General features: G+C 37.6%; 1 protein-coding gene across 1 annotated transcript; it reads right to left on the bottom strand.

Annotated features, from left to right (window-relative positions):
- Positions 1–380: 380 nt before the first annotated feature.
- Positions 381–17,572, bottom strand: LOC114521010 (zinc finger C3H1 domain-containing protein-like). Its single transcript, XM_028541400.1, has 23 exons — positions 17,102–17,572; positions 15,251–15,986; positions 14,449–14,576; positions 13,754–13,878; positions 13,126–13,237; positions 12,159–12,511; positions 11,708–11,850; positions 10,767–11,233; positions 10,286–10,551; positions 9,374–9,736; positions 8,478–8,918; positions 7,830–8,092; positions 7,095–7,628; positions 6,434–6,653; positions 5,726–6,284; positions 4,936–5,237; positions 4,309–4,565; positions 3,485–3,764; positions 3,230–3,330; positions 2,935–3,036; positions 2,600–2,639; positions 2,469–2,531; positions 381–1,965 (listed from the first exon to the last, which is right to left on the bottom strand). Exons 1-23 carry the CDS (start codon positions 17,526–17,528, stop codon positions 1,837–1,839), a joined length of 6,411 nt encoding a protein of 2,136 aa, XP_028397201.1. The 5' UTR covers positions 17,529–17,572; the 3' UTR covers positions 381–1,836.
- Positions 17,573–18,989: the final 1,417 nt, after the last annotated feature.

The following is an 18,989-nucleotide window of genomic DNA, read 5'->3' as shown; positions in this document are numbered from 1 at the left end:
TTAACTGTGGGCAGACTGAGCTAAAAAATCCGAGTTATATTTGGCACTCTGTCCTTTGGGAAAAAAGGCACCATTCCGTATACTGACAACAAAGAATTTTTTGTATAGTTTTTTTTTTGTTTTGATGGAAAACGTTTTTTCAGACAATATAGTATTCTTAAAAGCGAAAAAATCCAAAAATAGTTTTTGGCAAAAATAATTTTGGGCATTTTGTTGGAGTCGAAATAATAATAGAAGTTTTCGATCGATTCTCCATTTACAAAAACCGACAGGTCTTTGATTTGTTTCAGTATTATTCAACTCTATCTTATACCACAAAGCACACAAAAGTTGAGGTCAGAAATATTTAATGCAAATTTTACACATATTTACAAAATAAATTTATTAAACATATCAAAAAGTCTTCACAAAGTTCTATAATTATAATGCATTCGTCGAGAAATAGCGTTTAGCTTTAAAGTCCACTTTTTTGAGCTCAATAATGGCAATGTTTGGGTTGTCCCATCTTCAGTTCCCGGCAATCTTTAAGCTTTTACATCCACAGTTTGCATCCACATCTTTGAACATCACTGTTTGTTTTTTTTGTGTGTGAAAATCAGTTGACATTTCACAACAGTTTCGGTTGTATCAAGGACAATGTATTTGTTTTCACGTATAATACATTTTTCCACGTTAACAGTTGGTGAATGGCTCAATCCGGTAAGATTGTATCCTTTTGGATCACTGTTTTGCTGGAAAGGATTGGTTAGCCGGAAAAGGGGATGCCTAAACTAACTTCTTCCAGATAGACCTTTCATCTCTAGATACTACAATGAACTTGCCTATGTAGAATTATATACCTAAATCAACCGTTATGGGTTTAATGTTCCCCGGCATAACAAGAACTCTTTACAAATAACGCGGAATCAAACAGACTCGATACAAGTTGTGATCAATGGGGTTAACTACTTATCGGGGACTGTATTATACATTAATTCCAGAATTAATTTACTATATAAGCGATAATGATTAAGCGAATGTTTGACTACGCCTGCACACTTCATTATTAATCAACAATCTAGATTATAGCAATAAATGTATATAAATCATTAGTTATAGCCAAAATAAAAAATTCAAACAAAGAGTTCATCTGACGATTGATTTGACGACCGCTTAGCCCCAATATAAAAGAAATCTCAAATTTACACATGATTTATTACAAATTCGTTTAAAAATGTCCGTACTCAAAAATATGATGAAAATATATTTTATAGATAAATTTTCTTTTATAATTAATATGTTCCCGCCAACAAAATTGTTTTTAAGTTTTCAAGTTTTTAAGTGTCACAGTTACATGTGCAATCTAATACAAAATCCAGAAGCCTATATACTACAGAAAGTCCTGAAAAATATGCTGCCTTGTCCTTGGGACAAAATTATTGAAAAGTTTACTTATTGAAAGGTTTATGGTAGAACACCAAAAATTTGGAAAATTTTTTGAAACTTTCCCAGGCAATCACCGTTGGTTGGGAAAAGTAAAGGGATTACTTACCACATTTAACCAAGAATGTCTTGTATTGACGTCCAGTATTCTCGGAAATTTCAAAACAAATTCTTATAAATAAATTCTAGTGCTTCTCTGCTTTGACCATTATCCGAAAAATATTTCATCCTTCTTTGGAAGCACTCGCTCATTATTTTTCATCGTTCTTATAGGAAGCACTTGCTCATTATTCTTCATTAATTCTTATTGGAAGCACACTCGCTTATTATTCTTCATCCTTCTCAAGAAGCACTCGTTTATTTCGATTCATCTACTCGACTTCTGCATTCCAACCGCATGATATATACATGCATTCATCTGTTTTTTGAGGATAATTCTTTGAGATATTCGTCGAGGTTAATTCCTCGTTCTCTCGCTTTGCAAGCGATCGACTTTAGTCCCTCCATGTCGCTTGAGCCATGGGTAAGTTCGAACATTGCAAACTGTTTGGAAAAAAAATAAAAATCTTTGATTATACTAAAACGTTTCAATCAAAAGTTCCTTAATATAATATGTATGACATTCAAATAAATTTTATAGATTAAATTTTTTAATTCAAGATCAGCAGATTCGACTATTTTAATCAAAGTTTGATTGAAACAGCTTTTCTTAAAGGTTATTAGCTCATTCTTTGTGAGTAATGCATGGAAACATTGGCCTCAATAATAAATTGACCTCAATAAATCTCTATACATGCATGTACTGAAGAGATTGTGGTAGTTATCAACCTGCCTTACTAAAGATTGAAAGTAAATTGAGGCTAATCGACGTAAATCAAAGCAAATCAACATAAAACGAAGGCAAATTAAGTTAAATCAAAGGGAAGCATCATAAACAAGGGAAATAAATTAACTAAATCTATGGAATCAGCATAAATCAGGGCAAATCAACACAAATCAAACGAAAAAACATAGATCAAGGTCAAAGACAACAAAGACAATTTTACATCTTTCCAAATGGACGCTGATAAAGGTAAAGCCTCCGTCGCATGTTCATACAATTGTCGTGCCTAAAAAAGTAAATATATATATTTTGAAACCGTGAACAAAATATGTCATTGCTGTATAAATAGTATACCTGATCGATATTTCGTTCTTTAAGTTCAATGGAAATCGCTCTAAGTTCAAAAGAGATATGAAGAAAGGTTATTTATGTAGTGCAGAAGTCGTATAATGACAGGACAAAAGGAGAATGCTCAAATGATCCAATCTTTCATAGTTTCGTGTTTTTGTAGTTTTGTGTTGTCAGGCTGGTAAATCTCAATATAATGTCGATAGGTTATATAAGGAAACTGGATCAAGAAGACATGGTCCTTAACTGCATACATGGAGTTTTCATTTGAGTAGAAAGTTATCCAACATATAGTTTGATTTAATGTAAATAGATAAAGTTAGAATTTTAACATGCAGTACATTTTCCACAATTCCAAACAGTATGGAGTCTTCAACAAAATGGCCGACAGAATCTTTCTCGACTTATCCAGCTCTTTGTTTTTATACAAACTTTCTACGGCTCTATAATTAACAGATAATAACAAGAATCCATAAAGTTACGGGGGTGGGGTTGATAAATAAATACTGTGTATATAAACAGGGGAACTACGAGACTTCATAAGAGACATCGGCCAACCAAAAAATCTAAATATATAGCTATTGATCCTCTCATGCGAACAAATAAATATGATTTAATTCGAGTCCGTCACATTACTGTATAGCCAGTTGTGTGTTATCAGGAAACATTTCGAGATATTTTTGGTAAACAGACGATGAAAATGCGTCCCCCAAACAGCATCGGTATAAGGCAAGAACCTGCAAAATATAGACACTTGTTCGTCATTCAAGAATCGAGTTTATCGGACGATAAAAAAATTCCGTACGAAAATCCTGACAAGCCTCCTGAAATACAACCTACACTAGCAATGGGAAGTACGTCGTGTGAATGATCTTGAAGTGTATATATTACCTTATTATGAAAACTGTAATCAGACCAAGATTTGGATGACATATAGTTCACTGGAGTGACAGCAGGCACGGTCGACAGGCATTTATGGAACACATCGTGAAGTTCTTCTGATGTACACAACTTCTCCACGAGCATGCGAGCCATGTAGTAGAGGTATTCTACCCACATGGTCTTAACTTCATTTCTATCACCTGTACTGTATATAGCGCTCTGATAGGCTGCCTGTGTGAGCGAGTGCCGCTCTCGCGCCTCTTCTTTGGAAAACAATTCAATAAAAATGCTAAAAAGACGAGAACTTATAAATTTCGATGCACAAGCAGTTTACCGTGGAACTGATCAACCTATGCCGGGCAAACATTAAGTTCAGACGTCTTTCATATTTGGTAGTTAGAACTGTTAACAGCAAAAAGGGATGACCTGGATGAACCTGCAGAAAAACACTTCAGAAATTGTTGAAGTCATTGGCATGGCCTATGTAAAAGTAAATTTTGGGACACAACGAAACGATGAACTTTAAGAACAAATTGAAGTATTTTAGAAATGATTTTATTAGATTGATAATCTAAGAGATTGATTCTTTCTATTCTTCCTACAGACTTCCTGTTGGGGGAAAATGGATCAATAAAAGCCTTTCGCTTACTGGATCCCATGAGCTTCAGGTAAAACAGTAAAATGACAGGCTCTTAAATATCGTTGGTTTGGGTTAGGTTACGTTCTGAAGAACCACCGGAACAGTAATATACATAAGTGGTGATAACTTCATGGTGCCTCCTCAAACCGTAAATATAAAGACAAAATTGAAAAACTATACATTTCAAACATACCAGTAGCAAAGCCAAATATACGTTTTCTCAGAGTCAAAATTATCTGAACGCGTTCCAGTTTTTGCAGATGGTACAACAGAGTCCAGTGGTATAGTCTGCGACAATAGCTTTTTGAAAAGTAATTCAGGGTTTGGCCTGAGAATCGTAGGTTTCTCATGTGATCTGGCTCTGGTGTTTGGTCCTGGGCTCGGAATCTCAAGAATAAATTTACTGTAGACGCACGTTTCCAAGACCTCGTAGCATTCCTTTCGATTTTTCTACAAAAATACAAACGTTTTCCACATGAAATAGCATTTAGGCAAGTCTAGAAGTTAAAGCAACTACAATCCTGGTCAAAACATTGGCAACATTTGCAAACATTCGTCCAATAAAATAATAAAATAATTTCCCAATAAAAATTTTTTTTCACTTTCCCCTACTAATCAAAGCTGGATACATAAAACACATTTAAACAATTGAGCGAAAACTCAACATACAACATACAACAGATATACAACGTAAACGTTTAATAACTCAAGTGTGCCGAATATACTAGAGTGTAGTCAATAGTTTTGACCAGGATTGCAGCACTCTTGTATTAAGCCATTCTAGCGTAGAAAGTTAAGAGTATATACAAAGTATACATACTGTTTCCATGAAATATTTCGCAGCATGATAAACAATCTGCGCATGTCCATCACAGGTCTCCACAGCCTTCTTATAAACATTCGCTGCACCACCCTCATTATCGCTGACCTGTTGTAACGCCGACAAACAGGACCATAATTCGATCTTTTTCGGGTAGGCTTTTAATAACCGCTGACAGGTACGTATCGACGACGGGTTTTTCCCAGAAGCTCGCTCTAACGAAATTAGATTCTTGAACAATAAGAACACCGGCGTTACCTTGTCTGAGGAACAAGACACGACGCCGCATTCTTTGAGGGCACCTATGAAAACAAAGAGAATACAAGAAATATGTGTTTCGAGCCGTATTTCTACACCTTGGTGAATTTGCTTTAATATTTGCATTGCATACCAATGCTTCACGTCCGTCATTTCAATCTCTAATACCCCCCCTGCAGTATTCTCTTTTCTAAGTAATTTCTTTCAAAGAGCTTAATCAGGGAGGGAGAGATTATTGTATTCTTCTGACATTTTTTTTACCCTTGCAGGTATACCTTTCTAGGGTATCCTCTCCCTAAAATGCATGCATACAGTTGTATCAAAACTGTAACAGCACTGTTCTAAGGATTAAGGTGAGTTTACACGGGCTGTATTAGAAGCGGTTTCATTATTTCGTTATATGTGTTTGAGTGGATAGGGGGGGGGGGGGATATATAGATAAAGCATTTATAACTATTCAACCGTTTGCATCTGTCGAAAGAAAAAAATCGCACTAAAAATCAAAACAATACTTGCATCATTAAAGACTTACTATGAAAAAGTTTCAGCAGTTCTGAAAACCCATGACGTGTGCCAGCACCTGGTTTCCATGGAAAAATGACGCCATCTTTACACACAATTCTTGCTGGACCGGTTCGTGCGGGATCATAAAACTCGCGCGGGATACACGAAAATTCCACGAGATGAATATAACACAACCATAACAGACTCAAGTCTTCGCCAGTGAGGCCTCCCGCGACGGATACGAGAATTCCGCACGTGTCTCGTGGGACATCCTCGAAATTCAGCACGACTTGGAATCGTTTCATTGCAACCTCATAAAAGTCACCGTGCAAATCTAATTGTACCAAATACAGGAAAATCTCCAGTAACCGGTGAGATTTCAGGTTGACTTCAGTCTCTGAGAGTATCAGGTATTCTATACATTTTAAACAAACGGTGACTTTGCGGTCGTACTCCATGGCAATTTCCAAATAGGCCCACCAAACGTTGTAGGAGCCCGCGAGCTCGACAGCTTCTTCACAAACTTCATATAACTCGTCTGTACCGGCTCGCTGTCGAAACACGTCCAAGTATTTTAGCCACAGTCTCTGAAAGGTTTAACGTTAGAAAATATAATGATTTATGACATCAGCTTTCAGTCTTGACACAGAGAGAAACTATTAAAGTTAGGACTCGTATGTAAGAAGCCTTTTTCAAACAGCAATTTAAAACTTTTCCTTGTAAATGTATTACAAACCTCAGAATGTCGATTATACTCGAGAGCTTTCACAAGAGTGTTGAGAGCTCTGTCTAAATTCTTTCTGTTGTTATTATTTCTATCTCCTTCGGTTCTATTTGATCCCATGTGTACCATGGCTAGACGGATCCATAAGCTCTCATTACAAGGATTTTCTTCTGTCGCTTTTTCCAAGGTTTTGATGCTGTCGTAGTTCTCAGAGAAGTATCGAATTTCTTGGCTGAAAAACATTTCCGCGAAATACAGATCAATAGATCAACATTCCAAGGTTGAAAACTCAATACATCTGGTTATTACATGCAGTGTTAATGACTCAAGATGTATCACTAGGTTGAATAACACAGAATTGTTACCGAGCTTAGGACTCAACAGATCTATTAATGGCAATTGATTTGAACAAGATCAAAGTCCTAACAGACCTACTACAAGTTGCCTCAAAACAACCAACTCGCAAGGTTGATGGCTTAACAAATCTATTACAAGATTGATTTAGGAAAAGAATTGTTACGAGATTGAAATCCTATAAAAGGCCTGTTAGTATTACCAGACTGATGTTCTAACAGATCGTCCTTTTACTAGATTGACTCAAAACAACAAATTTGGCACAAGGTTGATGACTTAAAAGACTTGAGTGTGCTTCGCACGTGATCATTTTACTCACCACTCGTCCCTATCTCCTGACCATGTCTTAATCTCATTTTGAATCTTCCTCCGCCAACTCTTCCAGCTGAACGTGTTTTCCGTTTGTACGATCGGAGAATCATTCTGTGCCTTTGCAATAGGCTCTTTCTTCGCATGGCTAATTGGTTCCCATGGCCTTCGCTCCAGGATTATATTAAAAATGCTCGCGGACTTTTGTTTTCTTAAATGATTAACAAACAATACCCTTAGTTCAGCAGGCGAGACCTTGTCGCCATATTGCTTGGTAACTGCATCTATTGTGCCTGCTATAGCCTTGGTGGTCTGATCACTGCCGCGGGCATTCTCGCCTGCAGGCGCAAAGTATGCTGCAAGGTCCTCGAGGATTTGTCTGTTTTTTGGTATGACATCATCCGGATGTTGGTGGGTACACTCGGGATCACTGCATATACCTTGGAGCGCGAATGGGCAAAAGGAAACGCGAGGGTTTATAAGGTGGGTGAAAGTAGATGAATCCAGTGTGTAACCTTTTTTAGTACGATAATACGGGCTGAATCTAAAATAAAGAAATGAATCACATCATTAAAGGCCATTTTCCACAAGATTTTTTTTCAATATTTAATTAACTGGTCAGATTATAGGAGTTATATTAGCCACACAAACTGAAGTGGTTTGGTGTTCAAATTTCAAATGTATGGTGTGGTTTGAAATTTTCATCTTTTATTATTCTGGAACAGGGAAATTTGTGCATATATACCTGTATGATCTGAAATAAACCAATGGACTCTTATACCGTCCCGTTGCGCGATTTTTCCATTGTGTTTTCTGAACAACTTCAGCTTTCGTTATCAAAGGTTTATTCACCGCAGGAGATAAACAACCAGATAGCTTGACTAAGGTTTGCGAAAAGCTTGTTCCATCAATTTTAAGCCAAGCACATTGTGTAGAAGAAAACCGCACTGGTAATGCCAGGGTATCGCTCGCATTTGAAAAATTTGGCCCATTTGTCTCTCGTTCAACCTAAATTAAATTTGGAAAACTAGTGAATAACCGTATTCATACCAGATGGCTCTTTATTTGTACTAAATCTCTCCAGATTAGGTATCACTGATTGGTCTAGTATTGTTTCAAAAGGAAATCTAAACTGTAGACTAGCTAATTTTATTAATACGGCACAGACTCTCCGACTCTCTCTTGGACTCTATCGATCCCCCCTCTGCATATACTGTATAGATCCACCTTAGGACTGTTGATAGTGCATTGATATGATGTGCTCTATAGTTTCCGCAGTAAGCTTTCGGTTCAATTAAAAATGGGCCTTTCACCTCAACTTATACAATCCTAATGAAGGAATCCTGATCTAAACTTTAAACAATTATCCATATATATGTTATTTAACCCTAACCTGAATTTGTTTAACCTTATTCAACTTGTTAACATCTTTAAAAACATCCCACACCGAATGGTTTGTCACAACTCCATCCACTTCATCTTCACCACTGGCACCCGCCAACTCAACGGGGGGAGTCAGTTCTCGTAAATTACTATTGTTCTTTAAAGTAAGCTCACTATCGGAGCTCGGTCTTCCGTCTCCTTCCGTCAAAGTCGTTTTCCTCGGTGATCCTGATTTCCCCGTATCCTGGTCGCGAGGAGTTCTCGTCTCCTTTTCGATTTGTCTACGAGCGTTGGACTGGCGAAGTTTTTGAGCTAATTTTTGCTCTAATATGCGAAGTCGTTTCATCTCCATTGTTTGGTCAGTCTGTGAAGATGTTTGCCTATTTGATTCTGACGAGTTATTTGGATCTTTATCCGAGAAGTCGTTTTTAGGGGACGGGATGTTTCTCACCTTAAAATAGACACAAAATTTAGCAAATGTGCACGATTTTGTACTTTTAGCATTTTGTCTCTCTGACCTGGGTGGCTGTGCTCCAGTCTATATAGGCATACACGTATAATATTGCAGGAATAAATCTATTTGTACTGGAGCCAGTTTTTTGCAAGTCCTTTAATGCTTAAGTTAACTTTAAAGGGTAGATAACTCACGCCCATCATCGGCGTGCCCAGAAGGGATAGCGAGGGGGATTAATCAAGCCATTAGGAGTGTTCAATCGAAAATGGTATTTTGAAAATCTGCTAAGAAAAGGGAGAAAAGCTTCAAAATGCACAATCCAGAGTGTATATGCTCTGTATATATATACGTCTGGCCTGCGTCGTTGGAAATTTTGGAACCAACACACTTCTGTCAAAACTCGTCGGTATACAGCACAGTTGTTAAACATAAAGCAGTAAGGATTCCTTTACCTCTTGGGTTTTAGGTGACAAAGATTCTTCTAAAATGCGGGACACTTCTTGATAATTAGTTAAATTTTTACTAGTCGACTGTGAAGCCGTGACCCCATGATCTTGAGAATCATGTCCGTGATTGAATACCGTAGGCTTTACTTCCGCCAATGGCTTTTCCCCCGTGGAAGCAACGGCGGGAGTTTGGTGTCCGGGATAAGATGCCGCAGGTTTAATTTCGGATACAGACTTTTCACTTTTTTTAGTGGGGATGATTGCTTTGGATTTTTGTGATACCAAAAGCGCTCGCATGCGAAGCAAGCGTTCTTCGACACCACGAGCGTCTGACTGACGCTTTGATATCTGCTGATTTATTTTGGTTTTCTAAAACAGAAATAGTTCTTTATTAATACTGGAAAGTTATCCATAGATATGAGCAATTATAAAGGCTATATTCTTCTGTTGCCCCAGCATGACTTCACCAGAAAACAAACACTGATACTTTTGTAGCTAAATTAAACAGACCTGCCAAAAGATGCAGTGATTCAGTCCAAATAATGGTATATAGTCTCGAGTGGAATTTTTATATGCATGCATGAACTAGGAAGAGTAATTCTGTTATAATAAATTCTGATTCTGAGGCCGGTTGTACGAAGACTGGATAGCGCGATAGTGCAAAAATGCTTGAAAAGTAATAAAAGATGTACAGTAGATATTGGCCTGACAACGATCAAAGAGAATCATTACTTCAAGACTAGGAAGGTTCAATTCAAATTGTACGAAAAGACTGGCAATTTTAGAGCGATTGAAAAACTCGCTATCCGATCGATAGCGCTAACCGACCTTTGTAAAACCGGCCCAGTTGTGACTAATTTTATCTTTTTGTGCAGTGACGGTAGAGAAAGCTTGTCTGAAAAATCTCAAAACTCTTACCTGTATTTTTAACTTATTCACCAGTTCCTGTTGAACTTTCTTCAATCGTTCAGTCCGCTGCAGTTGCTGCTGTAGCAACGCAATTCTATTATCATATTCCTCCAACGCCTTCGAACTGCTCTTTAACTGATCCGTACAACCTCCGAGCAATTTTTGATCTTCCCCTATCAGTCTTTTGTGCCCTAGCAGCATCTCACGAAGCATTTTTAATCTGACCTTAACACTTTCAGCGGCGTCCTGATCCTGTTTGGATTTGTTCGAAACAACTGAAAATAGGAGTGAAGATGACTTTGAAATAAATAGAAAAATTAGTTTCAACGTGTGTCTTATTCGAATCATACAATATTGACTATCAAGATATTTTGTACTTTCAGAATTTGTTTTTTACTTTATTTTTTCTTTAAATTGGTCAGGGGTTTTTATGTGCTTCAGTTGCAATATTTAATGGAAAACTCGCAATGAAATATAAACGATTTTGTACCTTGTTCTTCTTCTATCATTTGAGTTTGTTGTTTTGGGTGTCTTTGCTGTTCCTTTGCCCGAGTCTCCCGCTGCTGTTGCGGCTTCTGTAGTTTTCGTTGTTCCTGCTGATGTCGGGTTTGTGCTTCCAATCCAAGAAGCCTTTGTTGCAGTTGAACAACCGCTTTTTGTTTATCTTTTTGCACTTTCGGTTTTGCGATGTGCTTCCGTTCTGGATTAGCCGCCACAGGCTCACTCTTCTTCACATCTGCTTCCTCTGTCGTGTTGCCTTTTCTATTTACACCCAGAACCTTCTGTTGTTGTTCCTTAAGTGCCAACTGTAATTTCAGCTTCTTATACTCATTACGTTTTTCCTCGGAAAGGACCGAAACAACTTCGGGAGTAGTCGGCGTTGGCGGTTTAACCACATTCTTGTTTTCTCCGACCATTTGAGCTTTTGCATCTGGCTTTGAATTTGAAGAGCGTTCCCTGACAAAAGAAATCACAATTCTAACAACGATGGTATAAAACTCTTTGTTTGTAGCTGTGTAGCAGTAACTTTGGAATGACGAGAAACCATCCTTACTGGCCCCTCTGGAGGACAGTTTGTTACCAAAAGAGCCATCCAGCATACATAAACCAGTCTACTTTGAATCATCTTCTTCAGTCCTGTTTATAGGCGTACCACCTCCCCCAACCGAAAATTTTAAATCTAGAATAGCTGGGCAAATTTTTATCGATTTTATCAAAATTCGGGCAAGTTTTGCTTAAATCAGCGATAAGTTTGGCAATTTGTACTCGTGATTTGGGTTTTTTTTTTTTAAATAATTTGGCTTCCCGCCTTTAAATTTTCAAGCCTGCACCAATTTCAATTTTTAAGACCTTTGTTCTCCCTGGGAGAATAGTTTGGAGCTGATAGAGGGACAAAAGCTTAACAATATCAATGTATCTATTTTAGTTTACCTTGCCTCTTTGAGAAACGAGTCTAAGCCACCAAAAAATATACTAGAATTTTTAATCGGGCTCTCGCCACCCGACTCACTGTCTTCGGAGTCTGCGCCAAGATGAATAACAACTGGCCCGTGCTTCGGCGGCGCAAAATTAACCTGGAAAGTATATTATAGAAAAAGTAAGTATAAATTTTAAAATCAACAATGTTAAATGGATGGCAAAGAACGTCCCGTTTTCCCAACGTCGCTAGCAGTTTAAATTCCTTGAAAAAAATTATTTTATTGACCACCATATCACTGTTATACAAGGGGTCCCAAAAAAGTACTCCGGTTTGATTGACAACAACTTTTCAACCAGTGAAACATTTACAATGAAATAAATTTCATCAGATAGAGGGAACGTTAGTTTTGGTGTATTACAATTATATTTTAGCGTTCAAAGTTAATAACGTATTTATACTCACCTTCACCGGCATTGCACTAGGCCTTTGTACCGTATCACTTTTTGGGGGCTCCTGTATTTCCCTCCTAGCATCAGAACCCGGGAATGGCGACGCAGCACGACTGTTGCTAGGCGACGCTACAGATGACGTAACACTCTTCTCGCTCGCCTTGCCAGTACTTTTCGCAGCACGTTTACTGACCATAGACTTTAACAATTGTTCTCGCAAAGCTAATTCGCTTGCTTCGTCTTCGACATCAGTGTCAGCTTCGTTATTATCTGGAGAGTTTTGTTCACTAGTCCGAATGTCGACTGCGTTATGGTTTTGAGGCACTTGTATTTTGGCTTCTTCGTGTGGTAATGGCAAATCTGAACCTAAAACGGAACACGATATATCGATTAGTATATAAAAATATTATTTAGGTTTCCACATCTTAAAATATCGGAACTTCATTCCGGGGCAACTTCTGGCGACAGCATTCTGTATTTTAAAAAAACTTTGCAATACATTTTGTTATTGAAAAATTTTGACTGGATGGATTTATTAGCCTTTAAAGTTACTCGACATGACGTCAAATCGGGAATTTTAAATAATTTTTAATGAACGTTATGTCCGGTATCTCAACACATTAAGAAATATTAAGAAATTACGATCACCGAACATTTATATATTAAAACTATTTATAGTTTAGGCGTCCTGCTGTAGACCACTATAGGTCAATATCTGATGATCATTACTAGACCACGAGGAGAACAGTCTTGGACTGAAGCTGTTTGTTTTTTTATAATACCTTAGTCTGTGCTTAGTCTAAGACATACATATCTTCCATGTCATGGGTAATGCTCAGAGGTTAGCGCGTTTCTTCAGATTGAAACTTCAGCTAGAGCCGTGAAACATCATTGCAAAACCATTGACAATTTTACGGTAAATTTTGACCAAATTTAATTAAGCGAGTGTTCACAACACAGGCGAGAGATAAACTTTTTACCTTGATCGTCCAAAGTGGTTGACTGTTCCACAAAGTATGGCTGGGAAACAAAAGGCAACTCTGGACCTCCCCACCATGGACTGCCATAATCATGATAATATCCATAAGGCTTCTGAAAATTTCAAAAGAATGTTGTCTTATAAATACTAAAGGCTTATAAATACTATGAATTAAGGTCCCATTCAAAAACCAACCCTGGGTTAAATATACAATTACGATTTTTCGTATCTACTGTTTAAATGAACAAACTTTAAAGGCATGACGCTAAGTTTAGCTACATGTCATGTGTTCATCAGGAAACGGTTGTACGAAAGCTGAATGGTGTTATCCACCATATAGTGATTTTTCAACCGTTATAAACATGCTTGAAATGCAATGAAATTAAAGATTTTGAACAGTTGTGGAAGAGAACCCCCATAAAAGGTTTAATCCAGGTTATGCCGAGAAACGGGTAATTTTACGGTTGAAAAACACTTTCCGGTGGATAGCGCTATCTGGCTCTCGTAGCTACAACCGGCCCTATGCAGTTCGGTAGTTCGTTTTTTAGGGTTCCTGAATTTTAGTTTCTACTCCACGCGTTCATATATGAACCAACTTAAAATTCCCGCGCAAGCTTCAGTATACTTACAACATCCATTAATGGCATTATATTTGACGTGGAAGGTGCGTCCATTTCTTCCCCAGGAGGTGGGGGTTGTGGGAGATCAATTAAGGGTAAACGTGGATATTGTTCATCAATGATACCAACACTTTCTGCAGGGAAAAAACAAGTAATTAAGAGAGAGAATGCATAAACCTTTCCATCTTTAGAGCTACGCACAAAAACATCATTATCTTAATGAATCTGATTGACTAAGTGGTGTATAATATGTATGTTATTACAGTATACGTTTTATAATGCTAAAGCTGAAACAAAACTATTATAATTTAGCTACTGAAAGTTAAGTAGTTGGTGTATAAAACGAATATATAACATCACAAATCTATTACATACTGCATTAGGCAAAGCAGTATACTATTGCAAATGCTGCATTCTGATTGGCCACTGATCAGCTAACAGATAGCGAGCCTATCCCTCGCCGTCGGGATTGTTAACGAGATCGATCAGCGTCAGTATTAAAAGCTTTGAGAAATATATTGATTTCTTTGTAGCGTTCAAAAACAATTATAAATACTCACGCATATGATATAACAATTGATAATTCGGCCTAGCTTTCATCAACTATATCATCAAATGGTTATTCCAAGCCCATAATGTAGACTAGTACAGTAGCTAATTTGTCTATCTTGAATCAATCAATGTACGAATAGACAACTGCTTACCAGCGGAATCGACAGTTTCAACATCCATGGGCGCTGGTATATAGTCATCTTGGAGTTTCTCCATGTCATTTCCTTTCCTTTGAAGTCGATGCCACTCTTTCAGTTTCTGTTTTCTTATCATAATTGAGCTTTATGTTCAACAAGAAATAAAATAACTTTAATGAGAACATTTGTATCACTTAATGAGCTGGTTTAGACAGAAACCACTGCAGGCTTCTCTAAAATCTATTGTAGAAAACGTGTCATGGAAAACCTCTTCCAAAAAGGTCAGAAATAAAGCAGTACTGCTTAACAAGATACTGCAAACCTACACTGAACCACCGTATTGATATACAATTATTGATATACTAATCTGTGTCTGAATAGACATTTTTTTAAAAGAAACAGAGGTACGATTTAAGTTCGATTGTAACGTCATGTCTTTGCAAAATTCAAGGTATACATCAGTGTACTTCATCTTACATTGCACCACAGCGTTTAAGAGCTTTTTTATATGTAAGAACAAAACATTGTATTTTGATGAGAAGCTATAGTAGGCTGTTATATGATGGCGTATCACAAAAATATTCTGCTATCTTCGGTGACATGAACCTTTTATCAACTGAACCAACTGTAGTTTCGAACAAAAGGTATGGTAGCAACGAACGGTATTCAAATTTACCGCCAAATATGGCAGAGGCACAAAGTACTTGCTATGACATGACATCACATGCAAGAGCTCCGTACCAGCTCCACATTTAAGATGACATATCCGGCTGCTGTAGTTCATGAAAGCCTAAAAAAACTTTCCAAATGATCTTACCCATTATTTCCTCCTCCTTGACTTTTCTTAATTCCAACCCCCAACTCATCATAGATATCACTTGACGAAACCTTACTACCAGAACGATCACTCGATCTATCGCGCCTCACACGTTGCCTCAAACCCTTGCTAGGCCGTCGTTTACCTTTGCTTCTCCCCTTTGCCTTACTGCGAGCATTTGTTGTCACCTTTGCGGGAACATCATTTTCGACAGGTAAACCCCTCGTGGCCATGTCTATCCGGTTAAGCTCGCTTAAACTTCTTACTTTCTTTGGAGCGGATTGAATCTTAAACGGTTCAAAAACTCCCGAATACGGCTGCTCAGTAGAAGGGCCACCATAAGTGGTCGGTATGTTTTGAGACAACGTGGAAATGACCTGAGGGTAACTCGCGTTGTCGAATTGGGTCGTGTTTTCTGAAGTGGTTTGGGTATTAGCCTGCCAGGTCAGTTCAAGTTCAAGTTCTCGTATCTCAGCATCTAAATTGTCGGATGGTTTACTGGTAGTTCTAACATCGTCTAAAGGTACATCAACAAACGTATCATCAATTATATCGTCAACTAACGAGCGGCCGTGCTTAGGCCCCGGGCCGAGTTCGTCTAATTTTTCCTGAATATGTTTGTATTCCTCCAGCAGAACTTTGAAATCTTCATTCTCGTTCTCGTCATTCATTGGTTCATTGAAATCTTCGTTAGGCTCAGGAGATAAAGCTGGACGAGCGTTCCGATACGAGTCAACTTTAGAAACGTCAAGAAATTGATACACCTTCTATAGACTAGCTTACTCAACTTTACTGCTATTTTCTTCTTTTGATAGATGTGAAAATGCAAGTAGCTATGGATGCTCTCATGTACAAACTGTGTACAAGTCCCGCTATTTGAATACAAAAAACTCATTCACCTCTATCAAAAGAAGTTAATCACATCTAAAATCACAGCTAAAATTGCAAGTGTAAACAGGCCTTATGAATTATAATATACACTACATCATGAATCTACCCACCGCAATGTCCATATATACCATCTTTTGATAGATGTGGACAAGTGGATGTTTAGATTATAGAGACCCTTTAGAATATATGTAGCTTTGCAGCATATATAGTGGCAAAGCAGAAGGCGAAATATTATTTTTATGCTCTGGCCAGTTATTTGAATTCCCAAAATACTATTGCATAGTGGAGAAAAGAGGGAGGCTCTCTTATTGGGCTGTAGCATAATAATGTTAGTTAATAATGTTATCAGACCATCCTGTGGAATTTAATGCTAGAGGCCACAGAGAGGGTCTGCAGTAAAGAATAAGATTAGGTGTGAAGTCAACTTTCAGTCTATTACTTGGGCTTGTATGTGAAAATAGATGAAAAGTGGGAAGTAGTCCTACTTAGGCCTACTTAAGTTTCGTATTCTCTCACTGATCAATCACAGTGCCACAATTTAGCTTTTACTTCACACAAAGTTGGCTAGTGCAAAAGTTTTACAGTTTACCTAACTTTGGTGCCTTATTAACATTGGTCAACAGAATAAATTTCCAAACCTTGGTTATTATAGATATGGTGCGTATCTATGTGATACTAAATTATTTTATAAACAGAAATTATGAATGCATATGTCATATAACCTGCAGGTAATCATATTACTAGAATAGAATGACATGTTTAGGTCCATGCACATCACGTTTGGCAATTTTATATTTAGGAATTCATTCATCATTAATAATGAATGAATTCCTAAATATAAAATTGTCAAACGTGATGTGCATGGACATACTCATTCTATTTTAGTATTAATTCTAATTTTCGTTGTAGTTTCGCTTTCACTTTCACAAATTTATCAGAATTAGCAGTATAAAAGGATACAACTTTGTTTATCATACCACCCTGCTTCACCTCGTAACCTATACCTTTCAGCACGCAATACATTTTCATGCGATCGTTTGCCAGCGAAATTTTGCTTAGAAACGGCCCGATTTCTACCAACTTTCTCATAATTCCAAGTAGAATGAGTATCTTCTCTTTTCCCATCCTTATCTCGTGTGTATTTTGTGCTTCGATTTGAATTCCGTTGCTTGTGACTGAAGCATTGTGATTTTGGATGACTATTGTTGTGTTCTGTTTGGTGAGCAATTTCGCTGCCTATTTTTTCTTCTTTCGCGCTGAAACTGTACTCAGAAGTGCCTTCAAAATCGTCGTCTATTTCTCCTTCTTCTAAATCATCAATTTCGCCTTCTTCGAGATCTTTTTCGTCGTTTAAACATCCCAAATCTTTGTGGCGATCCGCCGCCATTTTTCTCTTAGTTTACTAACTGCACTATTTTCCATCATTCAAAATGTCAACACTCGTCATTTGCGACAGGAGTCACAGGAGTTTGATTTGATAAATCAGTGCAATAAATCAGTGCAGTTGACGGGGTCAGTGTGTGTGAATAACTGCAAACAATATTGTGAGCACCTTGGCAAAAATGTTCTTGTTACAACTTACTTTTAAAAACTGAAAAATTGCAACCATTTCGTGTTTTACCAACCAATAACACGTTTGCAGATGACACTAACTTGACATACGCTTGAGGCTACAGTCAGTGGCGGATCTTGGGGCTGGAAGAATAAATTGGCTGGAACTGGAAGAATAAATTACTTCAGCTAAAATCGGAATTGCATTGGCAGATTTTAATGTAAAAATATTCTTCTCAAATCTATAACCAATAGCGTTGTTATTAAGGAGTTTGACGTTTGAATTTAAAATTAAGCTGTGTAATATATTCTGCACACCCTTAGATCCCGTTTACACTAGAACGAAAGTTTCCGGATTTGTAAATTTATCCGGATTCATTGTTACGCACATGTATATCGGATTCGCCAGGTGTTCGGCACTACACTTTAGTTGTCTCTGTATGTGGATTTGTCCGTTTACACTCACATTACTTGTTCTTGGAGAATTGTTTGGTCGTCACGTTTGAATTTCTTCGGATTCGTCGTGCAAAGCGTTTACACAAGAAAATTTTCCGGATTCAAATGTTTCTGGATACGAAGTTTCCACAAACTTTTACGGATTCAAAGTTTCTAGTACGGCTCAAAACCGAGTACATTTTCTATCGGATTCGTTGCTGCGTGTGTAAACAGCAACATGAATCCGGTACTAAAACATTCCGCTTTCGTGATGAATCCGGAAACTTTCGCTCTAGTGTAAACGGGATCTTAGATCCGCCATTGGCTACAATGAACATTGACGATATTAAACATAATACTGATGAGCTATGAAGATCTTGCCCATGTCAGCGAAGTGAGCGCACAGCTGTAGGAAGATGAACTTTTAACTTAAACCGGGATACACTGAAACATGCATGTTGCTTCTACCAATGGAACTAATCTACAATTTGTATTTTGATTACGTCTTCGTTCTGGGTTAGCCGTGCACATGGCAGCATTCTAACGGGTCCTGTCTCACACCAGATTACGTTAGCTTTCGAAAATGATTGTAGATTTAGACATTTATCAAACCTTATTTGTTTAGAGAAAAATCAAGCATGACAAACCCGATCAATTTGGTGTGGAGCGAACTCGGAGGCTATATGCACGCACTCAAAAAGTAAAACGCTCAATATATAAATCAGCTTTAACTTCTATCCTAAATTGATGGTGTTTAATTTGTAATCGTTCTGGCGTAAAAACGAATGTGAAAACGCTCGAAAACGTTACTGTATGCACATAGCCATAGTCCGCCACCAGACTACTTCCTATACCTTTGTTT

This window comes from Dendronephthya gigantea, unplaced genomic scaffold, assembly GCF_004324835.1.
Source record: "Dendronephthya gigantea isolate DGI-Jeju-01 unplaced genomic scaffold, DenGig_1.0 000019F, whole genome shotgun sequence".
NCBI lineage: Eukaryota > Metazoa > Cnidaria > Anthozoa > Malacalcyonacea > Nephtheidae > Dendronephthya > Dendronephthya gigantea.
Note: the sequence above shows the minus strand (reverse complement) of the source record. Positions and strands in the feature narration are given on the sequence as shown.

What these genes read in the sequence shown, in the direction of transcription:
- LOC114521010 (XM_028541400.1), bottom strand. Translation starts at nt 17,528, where the DNA reads ATGGCGGCGGATCGCCACAAAGATTTGGGATGTTTAAACGACGAAAAA. An exon ending in GTTTATTTCAGATCATACAG is followed by an intron (nt 7,629 to 7,829) that starts GTATATATGCAC and finishes TCTTTATTTTAG; the next exon opens with ATTCAGCCCGTATTATCGTA. An exon ending in CAGCGTCCATTTGGAAAGAT is followed by an intron (nt 1,966 to 2,468) that starts GTAAAATTGTCT and finishes TTTTCCAAACAG; the next exon opens with TTTGCAATGTTCGAACTTAC.